This window comes from Orycteropus afer, unplaced genomic scaffold, assembly GCF_000298275.1.
Source record: "Orycteropus afer afer isolate SDZICR_OR568_19922 unplaced genomic scaffold, OryAfe1.0 scaffold00031, whole genome shotgun sequence".
Classification (NCBI taxonomy): Eukaryota; Metazoa; Chordata; class Mammalia; order Tubulidentata; family Orycteropodidae; genus Orycteropus; species Orycteropus afer.
Genome location: NW_006921618.1, coordinates 179280 through 205388, shown reverse-complemented (window position 1 = coordinate 205388; position 26109 = coordinate 179280). Strand labels below are relative to the sequence as shown.

The following is a 26109-nucleotide window of genomic DNA, read 5'->3' as shown; positions in this document are numbered from 1 at the left end:
CCCTAGGCTGAAGCCCAAGGCTTCCAGCCACACCTTCCCAATCCCCAAGCCCCTGTCCACGTCCCAAGCTTCTAACTCACCCCTGGCATGTCTTTTCAAAAGTGCCAAGTGACATGAAATGAAGTGCATGGAGAAGGCTCTTCCTCCCCACCGAGTTTTCCCAGGGCCAAAAATGTCACCATAAAAAGTCAATATTCCTGTCGCCTCTGATAGAGATCATGGGTTCCAGCAGAGGCAGAGAGAGAGCCTGGAGGGGACGAGTCTTGGGAGGAGGCTGAGGCAAATGAGTCAGGGCTTTTTTTTACCCACCCACTCATTTATTTATAGTGAGCTCTGGTGGCATAGTGCGTGCTAAGGCATTTGACTGCTAACCAGAAGGCTGGAGGTTCAAACCCACCAGCCACTCCATGGAAGGAAGATGGGGCAATCTACTTCTGTAGAGGTACTGCCTCGGAAACCCAAGGAGGGGTCGCTATGAGTCGGATTCAACTCAAGGGCAGTGAGGTTTTTTTTTTTTTTTTCACTCACTTATTCAGTAAACATTGTTTTGGGCTTCCAATTCAGTCACTTAACCAGCTGTATGACCCTGGGCATGTCACTGCACCCCTTTGAGTCTCACTTGTGTCATGGTGAGGACTAACAGGAAGGCATCTAGCACAGGCCCTGCCTCACTATAGGTACCCTGTTAGCATTGCTTGTGTCATAATCTTTTACTATAACCATCATTATCAATTAATTGAGCCAGGTCATTTGGGGTTTGCAGATTCAGTTGAGACTTGGGGTTGGTTCAAGGTCACCCACTTGGAGGGTGATAGACCAAGATGGGAATGGAAATCTAGTTCCAGAGCCTGTGCTCTGAAGTACGGGAAATTGTGGAAGGCCTCTCTCAGCCCTGCAAGGGGATTGAGGTTTCCCAGGATGCTTTCTCAAGTTGCTCTAAGGGTGATCTCCACTCAGGTGCTTATCTGGACCCTGGGTTCATGCCAGAGTCTTCAGTGCTGACCAACAGGTTCACAGCTGGGCCAGACCTTGCACCCCAGCCTCTCTTCCCCTGCCCCTTAGCTCCTCATCACCTCTGTCCAGTACCTTCCTCAGTTAGGGGCAGGATCTCCCTATGCTTGAGGCCAAGAGGATGCTCAGGGAGGTATGGGGGATCCCTCTAGAATGAGTCCCTGGGGCTAACCCGTAAGCCAGCCCATGGGCATCTCTGTTCCAGGCTGTGTTTCCAGATGTTTCAGGAATGGACAGTGGGAAGCAGCCCTCATCAGGTCCAGAAAGTCCAGAGAGGGGGTCTGGATACACAGCAGCATCAGAAGAGCTGCCTCCAGAGCTCAAGACCCTGGAGCTGAAGCTTCAGGAGGGGCCAGGGTAAGCTTGGGGGGGTGGGGGAGTTCATAGAGAGTGGGTCCAGGAAAGTCCCCCTATAACCCCCTGGAAAGATAAGAGAGCTCCTAGGCTCTCCAAGCTAGAGCACCCTGTACTTCTCTTTCATAGCATGAATCACACTAAATGATTATTTGTATTAACTATTTGTCTGGGTGCCCCCATTAGACCATAAACTACTTTTATGTGTCTCATTCAAGGGGCATTTATGTGTTTTGTTCAGCCTTGAATTCCTGGGGCCTGGCACATAGTAGATGCTCAGTAACTATTTGTTCACTGGATTAATAGAAGAATGAACCAAAAAGAGTCTGAGAGCCACAGAAATGCACACAGACTTGAATGGTACTATTGCTACTATTTCCTAAATATTCTACATATTTAAAAACTTTCCTACACTGAGAATGTATTCTTTTTAAAAAGGAAAAATTGTAGGGGCAGGTGGAAGAGGGAGAAAATTGAAAAAGAGACAAAGTGAAAAAAATGGGTAATAGGAATAGTAAAGATGAGACAGCTTTGTCAGTTAAATTTGATTATAACCTCAAATTCCTAACTAACCTCTGTAGATGAAAAGTTAGAGGAATGAATCAAGGCCAGGGTTGAGTCCTGTCTAAGACAGATACAGCTATAAAATGGTAACACTTGTGAAGTCCTCCAACTTCCTGAGAGTGGATAACAATGGCTGTTGGCCTGAAGCTAATTGCAAAGCTGATGAGGTGGAGGTGAGACATGCCTCCTCTCTCCAACTTTTTTTTTTTTTTTTTTTAGACCAATTCTGACACCAGCTGTTCCCCTCTCAGCACTCTATTTCTCTGCTAGGCTTGATAAGTCATTGTGATGGCCACACAGAATTCACAGACCATACTCAGATTTTATTAGGGAAGTAACAGGTTACAATTCAGAATCAGGATTAGTAGTAGGAACAACTCAGGAGACAGGATAGAATTTGTTCTACTGCTCAGCTCCTTCTTGGATGTGCCCACAGGCAGGCAGGCAGACCTCACACTCAGCTATGCCCACCACCAGCCCTCGCTGTCAGCCTCTGCCCTATTCCAAGTGTTACAGCTCTTTAACTCCACTGATAAGTGCTTGGAGGCACCCTACTCACAGGAAGACTTCTGCCCAAAGGCGTTCGACTCTATGGGTCAGCAAGCCCACTGCCACTGTCTGCTGGTCTCATGTTGCTGGTCTTGCACTGTCTCTACTGTTATAACTCTCTCTGTCTGTCTCCTGGGTCTAGGAAGTTCTCAGATCAGGGACCCTAGAGCTAAAGAATATGTTGCGCTCCTGGCTCCTTGTATTGATGGTAGTGAGGTCCCTCCTCAGTCTGTGGGATTGGGTCACTTAAAGCCTAAAACGATGGCAAAGCTGACCGTTTCAGTTACCTAGTGCCACTCTAACAGGAATATACCACAAATGGGATGGCTTTAAGAAACAGGAGTTTATTCTCTTACAGTCTGGAGGCTTTAAGTCTGAGTTCAAAGTGTCAGGCTCTAGGGGCTGTGTGAAAGCCCCTTGCCCTTGGGGTCCAGCTCTGCCTCCTGCTCCTGGCCCACTGAAGCTAGAGGCTTTTCTTCACTCAGACAGCTGCTGGCTGCTGAGGCTGACAATCCCAAGGCTGACAAGTAAAAAGGCACAATCTCAATGTTACAAAACCACATGGCAGGCCATTAATTCAAGTCCATTGAAACTCCCAAGGTCTGCAGAGCATGGCAGGTTGCTGAACAATGACACAGCCATATGCAGGGTTCAAGCATGCCATGAGCTAGAGACTGTTCCCCAAGCCTTCTCCTTATATACAAGAAGTAGACCACAGCCCTAAGGCAGCTACTTAGCTGCTCACAGTAGATTCCACCATGGAGTTGATTACCAGTCTCATCATGGGGAATAATACATCCAGCTGCCCAGTCACTCAACTAGGGCCAGCCAAGTTCACTACCACACTGACCAATCCTATTGGTGGGCCACAGGCATTTATTTGCATAATCCCACCCAATCATTCTGTGGGAGTTACAAGAGTATGGCTAGAAAGGCCATTGAAAGAGAAACTCATTACTCTGCAATCCCATACTGTGCTGGTGGAAACGTAAACAACTTCAACATCTCTTTTTAAACAACTGGGCAATTTGTTTAAACCATTGTAAAACTGTGTTTCCCTCCATCCATTTTAGGAACCTGCCCTAAGGAAATACTTGGCAATTCAAGCAACACTTCATACACTAAGATTTTTCATTGCCACATTATTTTAAATACTAAGAAATTGGAAATCCCCTAAATGTCCACAATACAGACATTAAACTATGGCTATCTATAAAATATGGACCCTTAATGAGATGGATTGACACAGTGGCTGCAACAATGCACTCAAATATAGCAACAATCGTGAGGGTGGTGCAGGACTAGGCATTATGTTGTACATTGGGTCACTAAGAGTCAAAACTGACTCCATGCACCTAACAACAACATAAAATATCTAATCCTGTACTTATAAAGCATGATTATTAAGGACTTCTGGTATGAGAAACGAGTTAAGTTATAATATGAATCGAAAAAAGTAAATTACAAAATTGAATATGCAACGTGATATGACTGTAAAATTAGGCAATCTCACCTACTCCTCACTTAACAACTATCTTGTTATCTGAAATTTCACATTTACGATAATAAAAAGTCTATTTTCCACAACTATTACGTGCATTCCAACACTCATCTGTTTGTTGTACTGTGGTGGCTTGCATGTTGCTGTGAGGCTGGAGGCTATGCTACTGGTATTTCAAATACCAACAGGGTCACCCATGGTGGACAGGTTTCAGCAGAGCTTCCAGACTAAGACAGACTCAGAAGAAGGAAGGAGCCTTTCACTTCTCAAAGAATTGGCCAGTGAAAACCTTATGAATAGCAGTGAAATACTGTCTGATATATTACTGGAAAACTTCATGAGTAGCCATGAAACATTCTCTGATATAGTGCCAGAAGATGAGCCCCTCAGGTTGGAAAGCACTCAAAATATGACTGGGGAAGAACTGCCTCCTCAGAGTAAAGTCGACCTTAATGATGTGGATGTAGTAAATCTTTCGGGACCTCCATTTGCTGATGTGGCATGACTCAAAATGAGAAGAAACAGCTGCAAACATCCATTAATAATTGGAACATGGAATTACGAAGCATGAATCTAGGAAAATTGGAAGCTGTCAAAAATGAAATGGAACACATAAAGATTGATATCCTAGGCATTAGTGAGCTGAAATGGACTGGTCTGGGCCATTTTGAGTCGGACAACCATATGACCTACTATGCTGGGAATGAATAATTAAAGAGGAATGGCATGGCACTCATCATCACAAAGGATGTTTCAAGATCTGTCCTGAAGTACAATGCAGTCAGTGATAAGATAATCTCCATATGCCTACAAGGAAGACCAGTTAATATTACTATCATTCAAATTTACACACCAACCACTAAAGCCAAAGACAATGACCTTGAAGGTTTTTTTTACCAACTTCTGCAGTCTGAAATTGACTGAACATGCAATCAAGATGTGTTGATTATTACCAGTGACTGGCATGCAAAAGTTGGAAACAAAGAAGAATCACGGGTAGTTGGAAAATATGACCTTGGAGATAGAAATGACAGTGGAGATCACATGATAGAATTTTGCAAGATTGATGACTTATTCATTGCAAATACCTTTTTTTCAACAGTACAAATGGCAGCTATATACATGGACTTCACCAGATGGAGTACGTAGAAATCAGATTGACTACATCTGTGGAAAGAGGCAATGGAGAAGCTCAATATCTTCAGCCAAAACAAGGCCAGGAGCTGACTGTGGAACAGACCATCAACTGCAAGTTCAAGTTGAAGTTGAAGACAATTAAAACAAGTCCACAAGAGCCAAGACATGACCTTGATTATATCCCACCTGAATTTAGAGACCATCTAGAGAATAAATTTGATGTATTCAATACCAATCACCAAAAATCAGAGCAATTGTAGGATGACATCAAGAACATCATCCATGAAGAAAGCAAAAGGTCATTAAAAAGACAGGAAAGGAAGAAAAGACCAAAATGGATGTCAGAAGAGATTCTGAAACTTGCCCTTGAATGGAGAGTAGCTAAAGCAAGTGGAAGAAATAACAAGATTAAAGAGTTAATAGAAGATTTCAAAGAGCAGCTCAAGAAGACAAAGTCAATTATTAAAATGAAATGTGGAAAGACCTGGAGTTAGAAAATCAAAAGGGAAGAACAAAAGGGAAGAACTCCGAATTTCTCAAGCTGAAAGAACTGAAGAAAATATTCAAGCCTCAAGTTACAATATTGAAAGATTCTATGAGCAAAATATTGAATGATGCAGGAAACATCAATAGAGGACAGAAGGAATACACATAGTCATTGTACCAAAAAGAGTTGGTTGATGTTCATCCATTTGAAGAGGTGGCATATGATCAAGAACCGATGGTATTGAAGTAAGACATCAAAGCTGCACTGAAGGAATTGGGGAAGAACAAAGCTCCAGGAACTAATGGAATACCCAATGAGATGTTTCAACAAACGGATGCTGTGCTGGAAGCATTTATTCATCTATGCTAAGAAATTTGGAAGACAGATACCTGACCAACTGACTGGAAGAGATACATATTTGTACCCTTCCAAAGAAAGGTGATCTCACAGAATGTGGAAATTATCGAACAATATTAATATCACACACAAGTAAAATCTTGCTGAAGATAATTCAAAAAGAGTTGCAGCAGTGTATTGGTAGAGAATTTCCAGAAATGCAAGCTGGATTCAGAAGAGTACATGGAACGAGGGATATCATTGCTGATGTCAGATGGATCTTGGCTGAAAAGAATACCAGAAAGATGTTTACCTTTGTTTTATTGACTATGCAAAGGCATTTGTGTGGATCATAACTAATTATGGATAACACTGAGAAGAATAGAAATTCTAGAACACTTAATTGTGCTCATGCGGAAACTGTACAAAGACCAGGAGGCTGTGTTTGAACAGAACAAGGGGATACTGAATCGTTTAAAATCAGGAAAGGAGTGCATCAGGGTTGTATCCTTTCCCATACTCATTCAATCTATATGCTGAGCAAATAATCTGAGAAGCTGGACCATATGAAGAAGAGCATGACATCAGGATTGGAGAAAGGCTCATTAACAACCTGTGATAAGTAGAGGACACAACTTTGCTTACTAAAAATGAAGATGACTTAAAGCACTTACTGAAGCAGATTAAAGGCTACGGTGTGCAGTATGGATTACATCTCAACATAAAACTAAAATCCTCACAACTGGACTAATAAGCAACATCATGATAAATGGAGAAAAGATTGAAGTTGTAAAAGATTTCATATTACTTGCTTCCACAATCAACACCTATGGAAGCAGCAGTGAAGAAATCAGACAACGTATTGCACTAGTCAAATCTGCTGCAAAAGACCACTTTAAAGTGCTGAAGAGCAAAGATGTCTCTTTAAAGACTGAGGTGCACCTCACCCAAGCCATGGTATTTTCAATCGCCTCATATGCATGTGAAAGGTAGACAATGAATAAGGAAGACCAAAGAAGAGTTGATGCTTTTGAGTTGTGGTGTGGTAAAGAATGCTGAAAGTACCTCAGACTGCCAGAACTAACAAATCTGTCCTGAAAGAAGTGCAGCTGGAATGCTCCTTGAAAGTGACAATGGCCAGACTTTGTCTGCCCTACTTTGGTCATGTTGTCAGAAGGGACCATCCCCTGGAGGATGCTAACCTGAAGCTTGGCAGTTCAAACCCACCCAGCAGTACTGCAGAAGAAGCCTGTGATCTGCTTCCGTCAAGACTAAAGCCAAGAAAGCCCTATAGAGCAGTTCCGCTACATAGGGTCCTTATGAGTCAGAATCAACTCAACTGCAACTAACAGCAACAAAATATTTATACGTGTGTGTGTGTGTGTGTGTGTATAAAACTAAACTCACTGCCGTCAAGTTGGCTCCAACTCATAGCACACCCTCCCCCTTTGGGTTTCCAAGGCAGTATCACTATGGAAGTAGATAGCCCATTCTTCCTTCCAAGGAGCAGCTGGTGGGTTTGAATCACCAGGATTCTGGTTAGCAGTCAAATGCCTTAGGTGCTACACCACCAGAGCTCCTATCTATATGTATATGTGTATATATTTTTTCTAGGAAAGTATTCTAGAGTATTAAAGTGAGATCAGGTGGACACAGATTCAAATTCTGAGTTGTCATCTTTAGTTTTATGACCCTACTCTCAAGTCTTTCAATCTCTCTGAATCCCAGTTCTCCGTGATTTTTCTTTTCTCTTTTTCTGAAAAGCAATACATAATACTAAAAAGAAAAAAAAAAAAATCCTAACTTCCCTAAGTATTGACATCAAAGTGTTTGAGATTTTGGGATTTGTGTCAGTCCTTCATTCTCCCAGGCATTAAGTGTGCACCTGTGATGGGCCTAGCCCTGAGCAAGTGCTATGGGGGAGGAGGAAAGCACAAAGAAGTCTGGGAACAGAAAACAATGCCCTGATGTGGGAGCTGAGGTGCACCTGTCTTTCTTCCCAGGAAGAAGCAATCATCTTGGGATTCCCAGGAAGGACCTAGGAAGCTGCAAGCAGGCCAGGATCAGACCAAGCCGGGGAGCAAGCTGGGATTGCAGCCTCCCAGGGTCCCTGTAGCATCTGGTTCAGAGAAAGAGCCTGATAGCCAGCAGGGGAGGCAGCCCCCTGAGAGTGGCCAGGTAATCCCCCTGGAGATCTGGGCAGGAGGGCATGGAATGACTGATCCACAGGGGAAGCGAAAGAATCCCCTCTGTCCCCTCGCTTTCCTGTGTATTGTGTTAGTTCTTGTCTGTGCCTGGAGATGCCAAGTGCCCAGTCTACGTGGGTCACTGGGATATCCCAGGAGCCCACACCAAACCTTGATTGTTCACAGCAAACATTTAAGGCATATTTCCAAAGTGGTCCCATAATATGCCAAGGGATGCTGGGTTGGTGGGTGGTCCTGTGTACGAATAAAATTGGAACATGCTAGCTTAACAAAGTTAAAACAGGTTCCTTTATGCTAGGGTTTCCTAGAAGCTATATTTTAGCTACGGAGCTCTGGTGGCGTAGGGGATAAGGCATTTGGCTGCCAACCAGCTGCCATTCAAACCCACCAGCTGCTCCGTGGAAGGAAGATGGGGCGATCTACTTCTGTACAGATTTACTGCCTTGTGAACCCCATGGGGGTCACTACGAGTCAGAATTGACTTGATGGCAGTGGGTCTAGTTTTGGTTTTATATGCTATATACTGTTGTGGATCTTGCAAAAAGTGATTAGAGCATGTTGCCTTTCCAAACTTATTCAGCTACAAAAAAAAAAATCTTCTTATTTTTAAGATTTCATTTTTTAAAAGTTTTGTTGTTGTTGTTGTTGTTGTGGAAATGTATATAACACATTTGCAATTTAACGCTTTTCACATGTATATTAATCATGCTGTGCCGGAACCCACTGCCATGGAGCCGATTCTGATTCATAGTGACCTTATAGGACAGAGAAGAACTACCTCATAGGGTCTCCAAGGCTGTAAATCTTTACAGAAGCAGACTGCCTCACCTTTCTCCCACAGAGCGGCTAGTGTGTTTGAACTACCAACCTTCTGGTTAGCAGCCGAATGCCTTAGCCACTGTACCACCAGGGTTCCTCCTAATCATGTTGTGCAGCTGTCACCAATAGCCATTGCCAAATTTTTCGTCACCACAAACAGAAACTCAGTGCTTCCTGAACATTCCTCCCGCCCCTGGTGACCACTAATAAACTTTTATTTCTATACATCTGTCTATTCTAGGTATTTCAAATGAATGAGATCATACAATATTTGAAATTGTTACTGACTTATTTCAGTTAGGTTTTTTTTTAAAAAAATATACATATAATAGCATTAGTGAGATATAAATGACCTACAATTGTGCATATTTAGACTGTACAATTTGACATATATATATATATATATATATATACCTGAAACCATCACCCAATCAAGAAAATGAGCATATCCATCACCCCAGAAAGTTTCCTTGTGTCCTTTTGGCATCCCTCCTCCCACCCTCCCCATCCCCAGGCAGCCGCTGATCTGCTTTGTTACAATAGATTGGTTTGCATTTCCCAGAACTTCGGTGGAATCACACAGTGTCTTAGCTCTCTAGTGCTGCAATAAAAGAAATGCCACAAGTGGATGGCTTTAACAGACAAAAATTTATTCTCTCACAGTTTAGGAAGCTGTTGTTGTTGTTGTTAGGTGCTGTTGAGTCATCTCCAACTCATAGCAACCTTATGTACAACAGAACGAAACACTGCCCGGTCCTGTGCCAGCCACACAATGCTTGCTATACCTGAGCTCATCGTTGCAGCCACTGTGTCCTTCTAGCAGGAAGCTGTTGTTATGTGCTGTCAAGTCAGCCTTGACTCACAGCGACCCCTCCTTGGGTTTCAGGGGCAGTATCACTACGGAAGTAGATTGCCCCATCTTCCTTCTGAGGAGTGGCTGGTGGGTTTAAACCGCCAGCCTTCTGGTTAGCAGTCAAATGCCTTAGGCACTATGCTACCAGAGCTCCTAGTAGGAAACTAGAAGTCTGAATTTAGGGCACTGACTCCAGGGGAAGGCTTGCTCTCTCTGTTGGCTCTGGGAGAAGGTCTTTTTTCATCTTCTGTTTCATGGCTTCTTGGTGATCTTCATGCAGCGTGAATCTGTCTTTCACCAACTGTACTTCTTCGCTTGTCTGCTTAGTCTGCTCTTTTTATTATCTCAAAGGGATTCATTTGAGACATACCCTACACTTATCCTGCTCATTAATATAACAAAGAAAAACCATTCCCAAATGGGATTAGGATTTACAATACATATTTTGTGGGGGACGCAATTCAATCCATAACATGCAGTCTGCATTCTGTGTAGTCTGGCTGCTTCCACACAGCATTTCTTCATGTTATGATATCGATGCTTCATTCTTTCTGGTCTGAGTAGTATCCCTCTGCATGGGTGGCTATCTCACAATTTGTCTATTCACCAATTAGAGGACATCTGAGCTGTTTCCAGTTTGAATATTCATGCCCAAGACTTTGTATGGACATACGATTTTTTTTTTGGACATATGATTTCATCTCTCTTGGATACATACATAAGAATAAAATGGATTTTATGGTGTATATGTGCTTAACTTTTAATGAAATTGCCAACATGTTTTCCAGAGTGGTTGTACTATTTTCCTTCCTCAACAATGTATAAAAATTTCAGTTGTTTTTTATCTTTACTGAAATTTGCGATGGTCAGTCTTTTAGATTGTAGTCATTCTAATAGATATATATGGAAGAATCACATTGTGTTTTTAATTTTTAATCCCCCAATGACGAGTGGGGAGGTCTGGTGGCATAGTGCCTAGTGCATTTGACTGCTAACCAGAAGGCTGGTGGTTCAAACCCACAAGCCACTCCTCGAAAGGAAGATGTGGCAATCTACTTCCGTAGAGATACCACCTGGGAAACCCAAGAGGGGTCACTATGAATCAGATCCAACTCTATGTTAGTGAGAATGACCAGTGAGGAGCCCTGGTGGCACAGTGGTTAACTGCTTAGCTGCTAACCAAAATTTGAACCCACCAGCCACTCCTCAGGAAAAAGATGTGGCTCCTGAAAGGATTTATATAGCCTTGGAACCCCTATGGGGCAGAGCTGCTCCGTCCTATAGAGTTGCTATGAGTCAGAATTGATTAAACAGCAATGGACTTGGTTTTAATGACTAGTGAGAAGGAGCCCTGATGGCACAGTGATTAAAGCACTTGGTTGCTAACCAAAAGGTCGAACAGCTCAAACTCTCTAGCCACTCTTCAAGAGAAAGATGACATAGTGTGTTTCCATAAAGATTACAGCCTTGGAAACCCTGTGGGGCAATTCTCCGCTCTACAGGGTTGCTATGGGTTGGAATTGACTTGACAGCATTGGGTATTAATGACTAGTGATATTTTCTGTGTGCTTATTCGCTCAGTAGTTAAACTCTTGGCTGCTAACTGAAAGGTAAGTGGTGTGAACCCAACCATTTCATGATAGAAAAGTGTGGCAGTCTGCTTTTATAAAGATTACAGCCTTGGAAACCCTACGGGGAAGTTCTACTCTGTCCTATAGGTTCACCGAGTCAGAATAGACTCACAGTGAAGGGTTTTATTTTTTGTTTTCTTTTTTGGTATGTCTTCTTTAGTAAAGTCTCTCTTCAAATCTTTGCCTTTTTTTTCTTTATGTATTTGTTTTGCATTTTAATTGAGATATAATCAACATACCAATAAAATTCACCATTTTAAGGGATACAAATCAGTGGTTGTTAGTACAGGTATGCACTGTGTAACTTTCACTGGAACCACTTCCAACTGCATATACATCAGTGGTCTTATAAGTGGTCTTATGAGAGGACATTGGGTACCTAGAGCTGGGCAGCTACACGGGGCTGCACGGGAGGGTTAACGTAGGCAGGTGTCTCTCGTCGGCCCACCGGCTGTCCTGTGTACTGCCGATAGTGGTACCTCTGGTGCTGGATGAGAAAGGCTTTTCGCCCAAGGGTGTCCGCAAGTTCCGGAAGAGGTGGGAAGGACTGCGGAAAAAGCCTAGCCGCACTCGCAGCCCTTGTGGGACTTCTGGCGGTTGTGGATGAGCAGGTGCTGAGTGAAGTTAAGGGCTGTAGCCGAAGGTCTTGCCTCGCTGGCTACACTCTGATGGCCTCTTGCCCATGTAGGTGCGGCGGTGCTGGATGAAGGGACCAGCCGTGGAAGTGCATGCTGCAGTCGTGGTAGGCATAGGGCTTCTCGCCCGTGTGGATGCGCTGGTGCTTCAGCAGCAGCGAGTTGTGCTTGATGCTCTTGCCTTAGGTCTCGCAGTGGTGCAGCTTCCCTCCCGGAGTGCGCCTCTGCTGGTCTCAGAAGCTCACGCCCATACCAAGGCTGCTGCCCAGCTCCTCCCACCCACAGGGGCCGCCCCTGGTCCCGGGGCTCCCTGCGATGGGAGCGTCGAGCGCCAAGCACCGCTTCTCAGGGTGAAGAGTCCAACCCCTGCTGGCTGGCCCGCGGCTGCTCCAGACTGGTCGCTGGTCCAAAGCTGTCCCCACACTTGGGTCTGCCAGGAAGGGCGCTCAGCAGGCTCTTCAGCACCCCTGCTTCTTGGCCCACCTTCACCTCAGGAAGGTCTGGCAGTGGAGACGGTGGCGCCTTCCCGGACTCTGACCCATCAGCGGGCCACGATGTGTTTCTCCCCTCCTGGACTTCCTGGATGTCTTCCGGTCCAACAGCTCCTCCTCTGGCTGCGGTTGGAGAGCACCTCAGCGCTGGAGGGGTGGGGTGTTATGTAGATGATCGTGGAGGTGAAGCAAGGCCTTGTGGGCTCCAGGAGGTGTGCCTCTTGCTGAGAGACTGACGGGGCGGGATAGGAGAGGTCTCCTGCCATCTTCCCCAAGGCCTCCTGCAGAGGTACACACCTGGGACGCCTATCCTCGCTGTCTGAGCGCCAGAGGGGGTCTCAGAGTGGAAGCCCCTTCAGCTCATAGGGCTGCAGACCTTGGCTCTGACCGGGCCCCCCGCAGCTGCAACAGCACCCGTGCCACCAGGTCAGGAACAAACACTCCTCCACCCCCTCTTCTCAGCTGGGCGCATTGTGCTCATGAAGCAGGGCATGGTCGCAGAGAGCTTAGGGCAGAGAGCAGCAGCACTTGGGCTTTGGCCCGCAGCTCCCCAAAAGGCATGTGATCTCAGACATTATGTGATTTGAACGTTGTGGGAATACCTATGGTTTGCACAATGCACAAATCACAAAATGTCCTATTACACGGAACACATCATGGTTGTTAAACAAGTTTCTCAGACCTGTATAATCACAAAGTTGTGCAACTATCACCACTATTTAATTGCAGAACATTCCATCACCTCAAACAGAAACGATGTAACACTGGTCACTTGCAACCACTAATCTAATTTCTATTTCTGTGAATTTGCCTATTTGGGACATTACATACAAATTGAACCACGTAATATGTGGTCTTTTCATACGATCCTCAGACTATATGATCATGAGACCAGAACTAGATGGTGCCCAGCTACCACGATCAACCATTGGGGGGGACATCTGTGTAGGAGATCCTGGGTAGAGTGGGAGAACAATGTGGAACAAAACTCAATATGTGTGTATGTATATATATGTATATGTGTGTGTGTGTGTATATATATATATATGTATATGTATATGTGTGTGTATATATATATATATGTATATGTGTGTGTGTATATATATATGTGTATGTATATGTGTATACACATATATATATATGTTGTTCAGTGCTGTTGAGTCAGACTCAACTCATAGTGACCGCTCCTTGGATTTCCGAGGTGGTGTCACTACAGAAGTAGATTCCCTCATCTTCCTTCCGAGGAGTGGCTGGTGGGTTTGAACTGCCAGCCTTCTGGTTAACAGTCACGTGCCTTAGGCACTACGCTACCAGAGCCCATATATATATATATAAAACCAGGTTTGCTGGTTTGAAAGAGCCTGGTGAAACCCCTGAGCCTATGGCCCCTAGCTGCTCTTCGGGTCTAGAATTGAACTCACTCTTGTGGCTTCCAGCCAAGTAAAAGGCATATGGGCTGAACATTTACATTAGGTAGATACACTCCTTGGAGAGATCAGTCATGGGAGAACAGAAGGGCAGTGTATGCAGAGGGAGATAGCTCGGGAAGCAGCAGTGCATGGGAGGGAAGGGCACAGGGAAAAGGTAACTATGGGGAGGAAGTGGGAAGAGAGCTGTTACACTGTGGGAAACTGCAGTCAATGTCATGAGACAAAATGTGTATGAACTGCTGTATGGAAAATGAAATTGCTCTGTAAACTTTCACCCAAATCACAATAAAAATTTTTTTAAAAAATGATGCATTAAAAAAATATGTGATCTTTTGTGTCTAGCTTCCCTCAATTAGTATAAGGTTTTCAAAGATCATTCAAGTTGTGGCATGTATCAGTACTTCATTCCTTTTTGTGGCCAAATAATAATCCACTGTCTGGCTACCACATTTTGTTTATCCAATCATTAGTTGATGGACACTTGGGTTGTTTCCATTTCTTGGATAATATGAATAAGGCTGCTGTGAACATTTGTCTACAAGTTTTTGTGTGCACATGTTTTAATTTCTCTTGGTATATACCTAGAAGTAGATTTGCTGGATTATATGATAACTCCATGTTTAGCCTTTTGAGAAATTGCCAGGCTATTTTCCAATGTGATTACATCGTTTTAGATTCCTACTAGCAATGTTTGAGTTCCAATTTCTCTACATCCTCTCCAACACTTGTTATTATCTGTCTTTTTTATCTCAGTCATTGTAGTGAGTATGACGTGGTATCTCACTGTGATTTTAATTTGCATTTTCTTAATGCTGATGATGCTGAGCATCTTTGTATGTGTTTATTGGCCATTTGTAGAGGGTCAAAGAAAAAGGGGAAGACCCTCAATGGGATGGATTGACACAGTGGTTGCAACAATGGGCTCAAGCTTAGCAAGGATTATGAGGATGGCTCAGGACCAGGCAGTGTTTCCTTCATAGGGTCCCTGCAAGTTGGAATTGACTCGATGGCACCTAACAATAACAACAACATTGGCCGTTTGTGTATTTTCTTGGGAGAAATGTCAATTCAGATTCTGTCTATTTTTAAATTGGCTTTTTTTTTTAATTGTCGATTTGCTAGAATTCTTTATATGATCTGGATATCAGGCCCTTAAATATATGATTTACAAATATTTCCTCCTATTTTGTGGGTTGTTTTTACTTTCTTCCTTTTTTAAAAAACTTGTGTTGCTTGTTTTCTTATTATTGAGTTTTGAGAGTATTTTTATATTCTGAATAAGGTCTTTTAGCCGATATGTGATTTGAAAAAATATTTCCTCCCATCTGTGACTTTTCTTTTCCTTCTTTTACAGAGACTTTTAAAGAACAGAAGTTTTTAATTTTAAAGAAATCTAATTTTCAATTTTTTTCTTTTATGGGTCTGCTTTTGCATAACATAATCATATTAGGAATCTTTGTATAACCCAAGATCAGAAAGATTTGCTCATATGTTTCTTCTGGAAGTTTTATAGTTCTAGATTTAGCATATAGGTTTATGATCTGATCCATCTTGAATTAATTTTTTGTATATGGTGAGGTTCACTTTTTTGCACATGGCTATTCAAATTATCCCAGCACTATTTGTTGAAAACTGTCCTTTTCCAGAAACCCAAGGAGGGGTTGCTATGAGTCGGGTCCGACTCGACGACACATAACAGCAAACAACAACATCCTTTTCCCATAGAATTTGTACCTTTGTAAAAAATCAATTGACCATGTACACGTGGATCTATTTCTATTTTTGTCCATTGATCTATTTATCTATTCTTATTCCAATACCATAAGGAGTTCTGGTGGCATAGTGGGTAAGGCTTTTGGCTGCTAACCAGAAGTTTGGCAGTTCAAACCCACCAGCCACTCCAGGGGAGGAAGATGAGGTAATCTGCTTCTGTAAAGATTTACAGCCTTGGAAACCCAATGGGGGTTGCTTTAAGTTGGAACTTACTCAATGGCAGTGAGTTTTGGCTTGGTGTATTCCAATACCATAGTATCTTGATTACAGTGGTTTTATGATAAATCTTTAAATCAGTGACTGTTAAAACCTCTTTTTCTAAGGCATACCACAAAGGACTTTTCTTCTTTGAAATGACTTTAGGGAAATCCCAATTAAAAGGGATTTTCTCACTTTCTTCAGGCTCCCTTTCTACCCCCAGAGTAAAGCAAATGGATTATGGCTTTGGGTAGGCCACACATTCTCTGGGCCTCAATTTCCTTATTCCCTCAACATGGAGTACCTGTGCTACCTTCAGGGGGTGCTGGGAGAACTCAGTAAGATGATGCCTGCTGTGCCTGGGCCCAGGAGGAAGGAGCAGAAGTATTGGAGCATTTAGATTCAAACTGGGGAAAGTGTGAGTGTGCACCTTCGTGAATGCTCATGTATTTATGTGCATGACAACTGGTCTTTGAGTGAATGTTACAATTTACCTGTGAGCCAGAATGGGGCTCTCTATCCTTGGTGTCCTTGTCCTCAGCAGAATCTGGAGGGTCAACCAACCCCAGGTCACCAGGTGGCAAATGGGCCAGACATGACACAGTCAACAGAGCCTTCTTGCACCTTGGACACCTGTGGAGAACCCCTGGGAGACAAGCCTCCCAAGAAGGCAAGTACCCTGTATATCAACACAGAGGGCACTCTACCACAGCCAGGGCCCAGAAGGCATGAGGTTGGTTCCCAGGAAGCAATGCCCCTCACGCCATTGGCAACCCTGGAAGAAAAGATGGACAACCTTTTCCAGCCATCAAAGCCAGGATCTGAAACACCTGAAGGAGGGTGAGTCACCCCCTCAGACCACCCCTGCCTTGTCCTTTGCCACCAGCAAGGTGGCTCTTCTGCTAAGTTACATGTGAGACAAATCCTAGTTCTGACTGCTCCTCACCTGATTAAGACCTAGGGTAAATCAGGCCCTCTCTGGACCTCAATTTGCCTGTCTGTAAAATGGGATATTAGAATAAATGCCCTCTGAGGAATTTCTTAGCTCTATTCTAAGAATTCTTTGTCTCATGGGCCTCTCCTTTAAGGGCCATGATCCCACTGGGCATGTGAGGAAATGAGGGGCCCCTTTAAGATCCGAAAGCCAAGGTGGTGAAGCTGGGGTAGTGGAGCTCAGAGACCTGGGAGTTGAGAAAAGGTGGCTGCAAGGCACAAACCCAGAGCTGAACCTCTCCCCCACTGGGGGGCGTTTCCTCCTGTTTAGGGGAGAGGCTGTGGAGACCCAGTCAGCCCCAGAACCTGTTCCTCCACCAGTAAGTAGGGTCAAAGTGGGGGTGGATGGGCAAAGTGGAGGAATCAGGAAGAGGAAGGGGGCAGGGGCAGAAGTATTGGAGCATTTGGAGTCAAACTGAGTTAAGTGTGAGTGTGTGCCTCTGTGAATGTACTCATGTATATGTGTGTACATGTGTATGCACATACATGGCTGTGTGTTTATAGGTGTTTTTGGTGGGGGTCAATTATGGTCTTACACTCTGGACCCCTTAGGTTCATTCCTTTTCCACATCAGCATGGCTTTCTTTGGGAGCTCTCGTGGCATAGTGCCTAAGGCATTTGACTGTTAACCAGAAGACTGGTGGTTCAATTTGGGCAATCTACTTCCATAGTGATTCTGCCTTGGAAATCCAAGGAGGGGTCACTATGAGTCAGATCCGACTCGACAACAGTGAGATGACTTTCTTTGATTCGTTTGTTCTCAGCCACACAATCCAGAGTTTCAGGAACACAGGAGACTTCCCTGACCCCCTCCCATCCACCCACCTAACTATCAAGGAAGTAGTTCTGCCACTTCCTGGCTCTCTGACCTGACCAGGCAGCCTGTGAGCACATAGTTAACCATCATAATGCCCTTAACACACCTTCAGGTCTTTCTGCTGTATTCACTGGCAGAACTGCAACCCAGCTAACCCAACCATCCACTTACCCCACACCTGCACCTGAGCAGCTCAAATGATGAACAAAAAGCCTGTCTTGTGAATGGGTTTCACTTCAAGCCATAGCCACTAATCTCAGGTACTCTGGGCAATCCTCTGCTGTTCCCTAACTTACTGTCCCCTTCTGCTCCAGGATGTGGGTTCACAATAGCACACCCCAAGCCTTTCATCTTGCTAATGATCTCACCTCCTGTGTCATGAAGCATCAGATGAGAATACTCACCGTATCTCCCACCCCCAAGTCCACCCCCTTCCTGCCTTCACTTGGTTCCAATGGAATCTGTGAAGATACAAAGCAATGCTGGCCCCTCTGCTTCCACATCCTCCTTCCCCTCTTCCCTTCCCTACATGAACAATGTATCTATTTCTATGGGGACATTCCCAACAACACTGTCATAGAACAAACAATAACAACAAAAATGCCTCTCTTGACCCACATTCCCCTCTAGTCACCACCTTATTTCCTTGTTTTCTTTCCCAACACGATTCTTCAAGAATTGTCCACACTCACTTGCTCTACTTTCTTGTCTTTCCTCAACCCATCCAAATATGAGACCTGCTCTTAAGTTCCCAACAATCTCCACTTCATTAAGTCAAATGGAAAATCTCTGTCTTTGGAGCTCCCATCTTGAAACAGTATCTCTCCCTCCTCCTCACTACCTCCTTCTCCAGACTCCTGGACAGCCACCTTGTGGCTCTACTGCTGCTGCCCTGGCAGCTCCTGGCAGTCTCTTTCTCTGGTTGCTCCTATTTGCTCAACCTCATGGCTCCACAGACGACTCTATCCTCAGATCTCTCCTTAAGCAATATCATTTAGTCCCTCTGATGATTCCCAAATCCATATCTCCTCCCAGCCTTTGCCTTTAAACTCCAGATGCATGTATTTGGCTGCCTAATTTAATTCCACTGGAATGGCTAATTCACTTCCCCAAACAGAATGTTTTCCACCTGAGCCTGTTCCTCCCCTAGTCTTCCTCATTTCAGCAAATGACACCATCATTCACTCAGGTGCTCATGCCAACTAACTTGAAATGACCTCTGACTCTTCTTTTTCCAGCTATAACTCCTTCATACCCGTTGCATCAATAAGGCCTGCCTAACACTACCTACAAAATAAATTCTGAATCCATCCCTCCCTTCTTTCCACTTCCTCTCCCATCATCCTGGTCCAAGCCTCCTCCTCTTAGACTAAGATCCAAAGTCTTCACTAAGATACATAAGACCCTACACCCAGCCAACCTGGTCTGATTTCCAACCCTTGAATCTGCTAAGCTTGTTCCCACCTTAAGGCCTTCACACTTGCTATTCTTTCCCACAGACTTTCTCATGGCTGACTCCACAGAGTCATTTAAGTTTTTCAGCATGACCTTCCCTGGCCACCCAATCTCAAGTAGCTTTTCAACCTCAGTCACTCTATCACATTACCCTGGTTTATTGTCTGTAGTAATTCTTCTATCTGATGTTTTATTACTTAGTTAACTTATTTATTATCTAGCATGTAAGCTCCATGAGAGTAGCCACTCTGTTTTATTCACTACTCCATGTTCTATGCCTACAACAATGCCTAGCACATAGCAGGTATTCAGTATGCATTCCTTGAATACATGAAGGGATGAGAATAATTCAAGATGCCCCTCTGAACTGATGAGAAATCAGATGAGAAATTTGTCATAGTCCCCTCCCCACCACATGCAAAACCTGGGCTGGATATTGTGGGAAGAGGAGTGGAGCAGGCATAATTTGATTCTACAAATTTGGACTTAGTGTCTAGTGCACTCCAGGTCTTGTGCTTGGAGTAGGAGGGTGAGGAAAGCTGGGAGCTTCACCCTGTTTCTGAAGATCATGGGACCGGCAGAGATGAGGGGGCCCAGATTTATGGCCCTGAGAGGGAATATTGTAGACATTCAAGCAAGAATATCTAGAGCCATCAGGGGAGATTTTCTGGAGGAGGAGGACTGATATTAGGCCATGCAAGATGGATAGAATTTGGAGAGGAGGTAGAAAGGGCACGTAGATAGCAGGCCCAGCATAAACAAAGGTACAGAGATGGGAGTGACTTGGAATAGGGAAGACAATGGAAAGATGGGCCTGGTGGGACAAGAATATTTGAGATAGTGGACATTTCCCCACCTGCCCTTGGTTGAAAGATAGGTTGGGCCATGATATAAAGCTCCAAGACTGGAGTGAGGTGTTTGGACTTGACCCTCCAATGTACTGCTTAACATTTTGCACAATGCTGAGCCTAGAGCCGTACTGGGAGCTCCCTGACAGCAGACACTTAGGCATCCCTGTGTCCCTATGACTGTGAGTATGTGTTGCACAGATAGGTGGAGGGATTAGTCTGAAGGTCATAGGGAGCCAGGCTTAGCAGGACAGTGACAAAGAAGAGGGGCAGGGAGTTTAGTCTGGCAGCATACACAGCACATGTAGTGCCAGAAAGGGCACCAGGGAAGGCAGAAGAAGATGTGAGAGGGGCTGAGAAATAAAGGAAAGATGCCAGGGCCTTCACATCATCCTTGCTCACAGGCTGAGAGCCTGCTGGGAACAAAGTTCTGTGCTGGGGCCTGGAACAAGGGAAGTTCTGAAATAGATCTATACTACTATCTTTGGGGCTCAGAGGCTGGATCAGGAGATGGGGCCAGGGAGAGCCCTGTAGCTCCTGGGTAGCCATCTGGGGCCACCATCACTATGGATTGTGGGGGCTCCCAGGACTGCTTTTGAAACTGTGTATTTCCCTCAATTCAGGAAAGCAATCAAAGGAGTCTTTGAAGGGAGGAAAGTTGGGTCTCCCTGTTGGACTGCAGAATTCTCAACTATAATTATTTCACTGCCATTTGCTGAGCCCTGCATTAAATGCTTTATCTTCATTATCTTGCTTCTCAGACATCACTGAGAAAATGAAAATAATTGGAGAGGAACGCCTCCTCCATCTTTACTGAGAACTATGTATCAGGGACAGTTGTGGTACTGGGAACTTACTAGTGAATGGAGTGTACAATCTAGTTGAAAGAGAGAAGCCATGAACATATCAACACACAAATAATCAGCATCACTCTAGAAAAAAGCCCTGGTGGCACAATGATTAAGTGCTCAGCTGCTGAGAGGTTAGTGGTTTGAACTGACCAGTGGCTCTGCAGGGGAAGAGATTTGGCAATCTACTCCCATAAAGATTATAGCCTAGAAAGCCTTGTATGGCAGTTCTACTCTGTCCTATAGGGTTGCCATGAGTTAGAATCAACTTCACACACACAACAACAAGAATAACATCACTATAAACAAACAAAAGAAAAAACCCCAACTCACTGCTGTTGAGTTGATTCCAACTTATAGTGACCCCCTTTGGATTTCTGAGGTGGTAAATCTTTATCGAAGTAGATAGCCCAATCTTCCTTCTGTGGAGTGGCTGGTGGGTTTGAACTGCCAACCTTCTGGTTAGCAGTCAAATGCCTTAGGCACTGCTGTGAAGCAAATCAAGCTGTATAAGGGGCCAGTGAGTGATTTGGAGGATGGATGCTTTGGATGGTGTGCTCAGTGGTCCAGGAGGTGACATTTGAGTCAAGACCTAAATGACAAAAAAGAGTAAGCCCCGGGCAGGTCCAGGAGAACACAGCAAAGATAAGCTTGGAGCTTGTCAGGATCAAGCCCAGCATGAAGACCATAAGAGGGAATGGGCCTATTATGATGGCCCATTATGGATGATCCCATAATGAGGGATGGGCCAGGATGGGAAATGAGGTCAGAGACATGGCAGGGCCAGATGGTGCAGGGCCTTGAAGACCAGGGTAAGAGTTTTTAATTGAATTCTAAGTCACGAGAAGCCACTGAAGAGAGTGAATGTAAACTGGAAACATAGCAGCTGGAGGGATAATGAACTTGGGTGGGGGTCAAAAGTGGACACTATGGCCATACACTGGACAAGAGATGGTGGTCTAACTTGGACTAGAGTGCTAGCAGCAGAAATGAGGACAGCGCTTGGGTTTGGCATAGATTCTGGAGGTGGTGCAGACAGAACTTGCTGGCAGGCTGCAGGGTGAAGAGGAGAGTGGGAGAAAGAGGAATACAAAGGCACTCTAGGTCTGGGGCCTGAGCAACAGGCGGTGTCACCAACAGAGGTGGTGACACTGGGGAAGGGTCAAGTGGGAAGAATCTAAGTTTCTGCTTTGGCCATGTTCTAGACACTCAAGAAGAAATGTCAAGGAGAACATTTGGGGTTAAGAAGGACACAGGAGTCAGAATTGGAGTTGTAAACATGAGAAAGATAAGAGCTATGGAGAGAAGATGATATCTAGAGACAAAGTGAATATAGAGAGGAGAGAGATTTGAGAACAAACTCTTGGGCCTCCCCACCATTTAGAAGTAGAGCAAGAATGATGGGAAGCCAGTGAAGGAGATGGGGAGGAGTAGTCAATGAAGTGATGGGAGTCCAGAGAAGAAAGTGTTTCCAGAAGGATGGAGTAGTCATCTGTGTTGAGCACTGCTGAGGGGTAGACTGAGATAAGGGCAGTGATGTGGCCATGGCCATGGTAAGAGCAGCTTGGGGAGTGGTGGGCAGAAGCCAGGCTAGAATGCATTGCAGAGAGAATGGGAGGAAAGTGAGACCAAGTACAGCCAACTCTTTCAAAGAAATTTGCTATTAAGGGGAGTGAAAACTAGGATGGCAGCTGGAGGGATTTGCAGAGACAAGAGAGGGTGTTTTTACATTTTTATTTTATTATTTTTTGGTGAAAGTTTACAGAGCACATTAGTTTTCCATTCAACAATTTATACACATTTTGTTTTGTAATGTTACTTGTCGTTCCCTCAATGTAAAAGATTAGTTTTTTAATAGAAGAAAGATATCACAGCATATTTATATGTTGATGGGAGGAATCTGGTGTAGAAAATAACTCATAATGCTGGACGAGAGTGTTCAAGAGCAGTGTCTTTGAAGTGGAGGAAGGGCTGGTCTGGAGTCACCATGGCCTGGCCTAGATAGCCTATCCCTGTCAGTGGAGGGAAGGGAACAGACACAAGACGTGGCTGGGTTTGCTGAATGAATGAATAGAAACCACTTGATATATGGTGGTTGCTGGGCATACATGGGTAGAAGAGACATGGCTCTGCCCTCATGCAGCTTACCTTCTGATCATCAAGTAAACAATGGGTGTGAACAGTGCCATTCTAATGTTGTGCTAAGGGCAATGAAAGAAATAAGTCAAGGGGTGTGACTGAGAGTAACCGGGTTAACTTGCTTGATACCACAGCTCACAGAGCTCGGGTATGGCTGAGCAATCAGTGAGGGGAGGGCCTGGAGGGCCTGGAATGTGGAGCTGACTGGGATGTGTGTGAGATTAGGAACATGTCCTCCAAGGGCTCAGAGAGAAAGGGGCAGTGTGAGGAGCCCTGGAGAGTGGGTGGCAGAAACTGTGGAAACAGCCTGGCCAACTGGAGGCCTTCTGACTCCCCTGTCCCCTGTCCCAAGGAGGTGAGGGACATCAGAGAGAGGAGGGAGCTGGACCATATGCAGAAGCAGCCTCAGGAGTCCACGGTGGCCATAGGGCCCCAGAACTTTGGGAACCCCTGGCAGGGCTTCATGAAGTGCTTGCTGGAGGTAGAGGAGGAGGAGGAGGCTACGCATCAGAGGGCCACCAGGGCCCAGTCCCTGTCACCCCGGAAGCCACTTGGGACTCTGACACCTGTGCCCACCTCAGGCCCTATTGGCAATTCAGTCCCAAGCCTGCCTCTGACCCTGGGTCAGACCCTGACCTCAGCCCCTCCTGTGGCCCTGTCCTGGGTCCGGCCACCTACCTCTGGGCCAGGGTCTGCTGCCATGTGTGTTCCAGTCCCTTCCTCAGTGCCCAGCCCAGTACTGCTAACCCCTGCCCTGAACCTGGCCTGGAGGAGGGCAGAATTCTTGCAGCAGAGCTGTGACAGAAGCCTGAGCTACGCCAAGACGCGGTAGGACCCCACCATTACCCACCCACCCCTGGCAGCCCACCTGATTAGAGCCTGAGTCCCAGTGCCCCTGCATCTCACTCCTCCAGACTTTTGTTACCGGCACTGATCCTGTCCTTTCCCTCTGTATTTCCCTCTCTCTGTCTCCTCACTTCTGTCTCTGCTCTATCACCAGCCTCTGTCTCTTTTCCCATATCTGAGTCCCTTTATCTAAATTCCTCATGGTGTCTCTCTTCCTTCATGTCCCCTCTGTTGTCTCTCCTCCTGGGCCTCCTTTGTCTCCTCATTCTTGGACTCCCCTGACCTCCCAAAGCCGCTCCAGTGTTGTTTCCTATGATGACCTCCACCCCAGCTTCCCCCTCCTCTCCTCTAGCTTTGGAGACCAGTTCTGGACTGGGGTGGGGCTGGATGTGTGCCCTGGCGCATCTCTGTCCTCTGCAGGCAGGAGCAGGAGGAGCGCAGCCTCCTGAAGTTGTATCAGAATTGGGAGGAGAGGTCCGAGGAGCACCTCACCCTGAAGCAAGAAGAAGGTGAGGGTAGGCCTGGCCCAATCAGAGCCCCTAGGCCTGCCTTTGGGTTCTAGGCCTGGGGAAGGGGTGGGGGGAGGTAGATTAACAGATCATACTGCCACCTCCCAGCATTGCTCGATGCTCGCCACAGCCCTCTGTAGTGGACCCCGTGGGCATTACCTGCACTTGGCCTGGGGAGACAGTGCAGGATTGGAGGCCTACTGAGCTCATGCGGCTGCTGGGCAAGGGAGCCACAATGCACGCAGAGTCCTAAGACTCTAGTCCATGCTCTTCCCAGTTCAAGAGCTGCCCTTCTCTAAGTAAGCTAAGCAAGCTCGGCCAAGAGCTTTAAGTTTTAGGTTCCTGCCTCTCCCAACCCAAGACTGCTCTATTGATGCTCTTCTGAGGCAGCCTGGGTGGCAGACAAGGCTCTAGGATCCCTCGCCAGCCCTGGACAGCCCCTCACTGTTCAAGAACACAGTTTGTCCAGAGCAGGTTCCCCATTTCCCAGTGCATCACACCCCTCCTCCCAATGGAAAAGTTCTACACACTCACACTTTGTGAGATGCGAGAACTTCTATTCTCCATTATCCATGGCTCTTGCCTTCTTGACCCCATTCCACCCTCTGGCCCAAGAGGAGGAGCATTGTCACTGCTGTCCATGGGCTCCAAGTTTGCCTGATCAGCCTGTCCGTCCACACTGCCACCCTAGCCACACCTTGCCTTAGCCCTAGACAAATGAAGGTGCATCATCCTGCCAATCCTGTGGTCCTCCCCAGTCTGTGACCTCTTGGCCAGAATGGCCCCTTTCTACTCTTCCTTGAATATTCTATCTGGCTCTCCAGGATGCTTGAAGTTCACTCCTTTTAACATTAAAATTAGTCATTGTGTGTGGGGGGTGTACTTTTCTAAGTGTGGACTCTCTGGGTGATGCAACAGTTAACATGCTCAGCTGCTAACTGAAAGATTGGAGGTTTGAACATACACAGCCTCAGAGAAAGGCCTTGTGACCTACTTCCAAAAAACTCGGCCATTGAAAACCCTATGGAGCACAGTTCTACTCTGACACACATGGGGTCTCCATGAGTCAGAGTCAGCTCAACAGGAACTGCTCTGATCTCGTCCGGTTTCTAAGTACAGGACCCCCTGCCCTGCCTCCATCAACAGGATTCATGAACAGCAAGCCACTTTGACAGAGAGACTCAGGGTGCCCCCCATGACCATAAGTTCCTCTCTAGGGAGAAACGAACTGATCGCCCTGTTCGGATGGCCCAAACCACTGTGCATTTCGGCTGATCTCATCTGCTTTTAAGAGTTGCTCCATTTTCTCCCTTTTTTTGGTGTGCATGCTCATAGCAGATCCCTATCTACCCCACCCATAATCTTAGACCCCCACCTGTTCCCCCTATTTCAGCTGTTTGTCAACACAGAGTCTATCATGTGCCCAGCACTGAATTAATACAACTCTATGAGGTTGTGGTTGTTAGGTCCATCTTACAGATAAGGACATCGAGGCTCAGAGAATCCAGGCATCTTCCTGGCCCTCTGATTCTGTTCTGGAAGCTATGTCCATCCAGATAAGTGACTGCAGAGCACTGCACTTAATAGCACAGACTTAGTGTGGTGGTAGGAGCTCTGGTGGTGTAATGCCTAAGGCATTTGACTGCTAACCAGAAGGCTGGCGGTTCAAACCCACCAG

General features: G+C 45.5%; 1 protein-coding gene across 1 annotated transcript in view; it reads left to right on the top strand.

The window, feature by feature from the left end:
• Positions 1 to 16571: 16571 nt before the first annotated feature.
• SPATA21 (spermatogenesis associated 21) overlaps positions 16572 to 26109 on the top strand; it is a 90028-nt gene continuing 80490 nt past the window's right edge. The window contains exons 1-4 of the mRNA XM_042780263.1: positions 16572 to 16816; positions 17241 to 17289; positions 23429 to 23904; positions 24343 to 24431. Coding sequence (XP_042636197.1) covers positions 16572 to 16816; positions 17241 to 17289; positions 23429 to 23904; positions 24343 to 24431 — 859 coding nt within the window. The remainder of the gene's footprint in view (positions 16817 to 17240; positions 17290 to 23428; positions 23905 to 24342; positions 24432 to 26109) is intronic.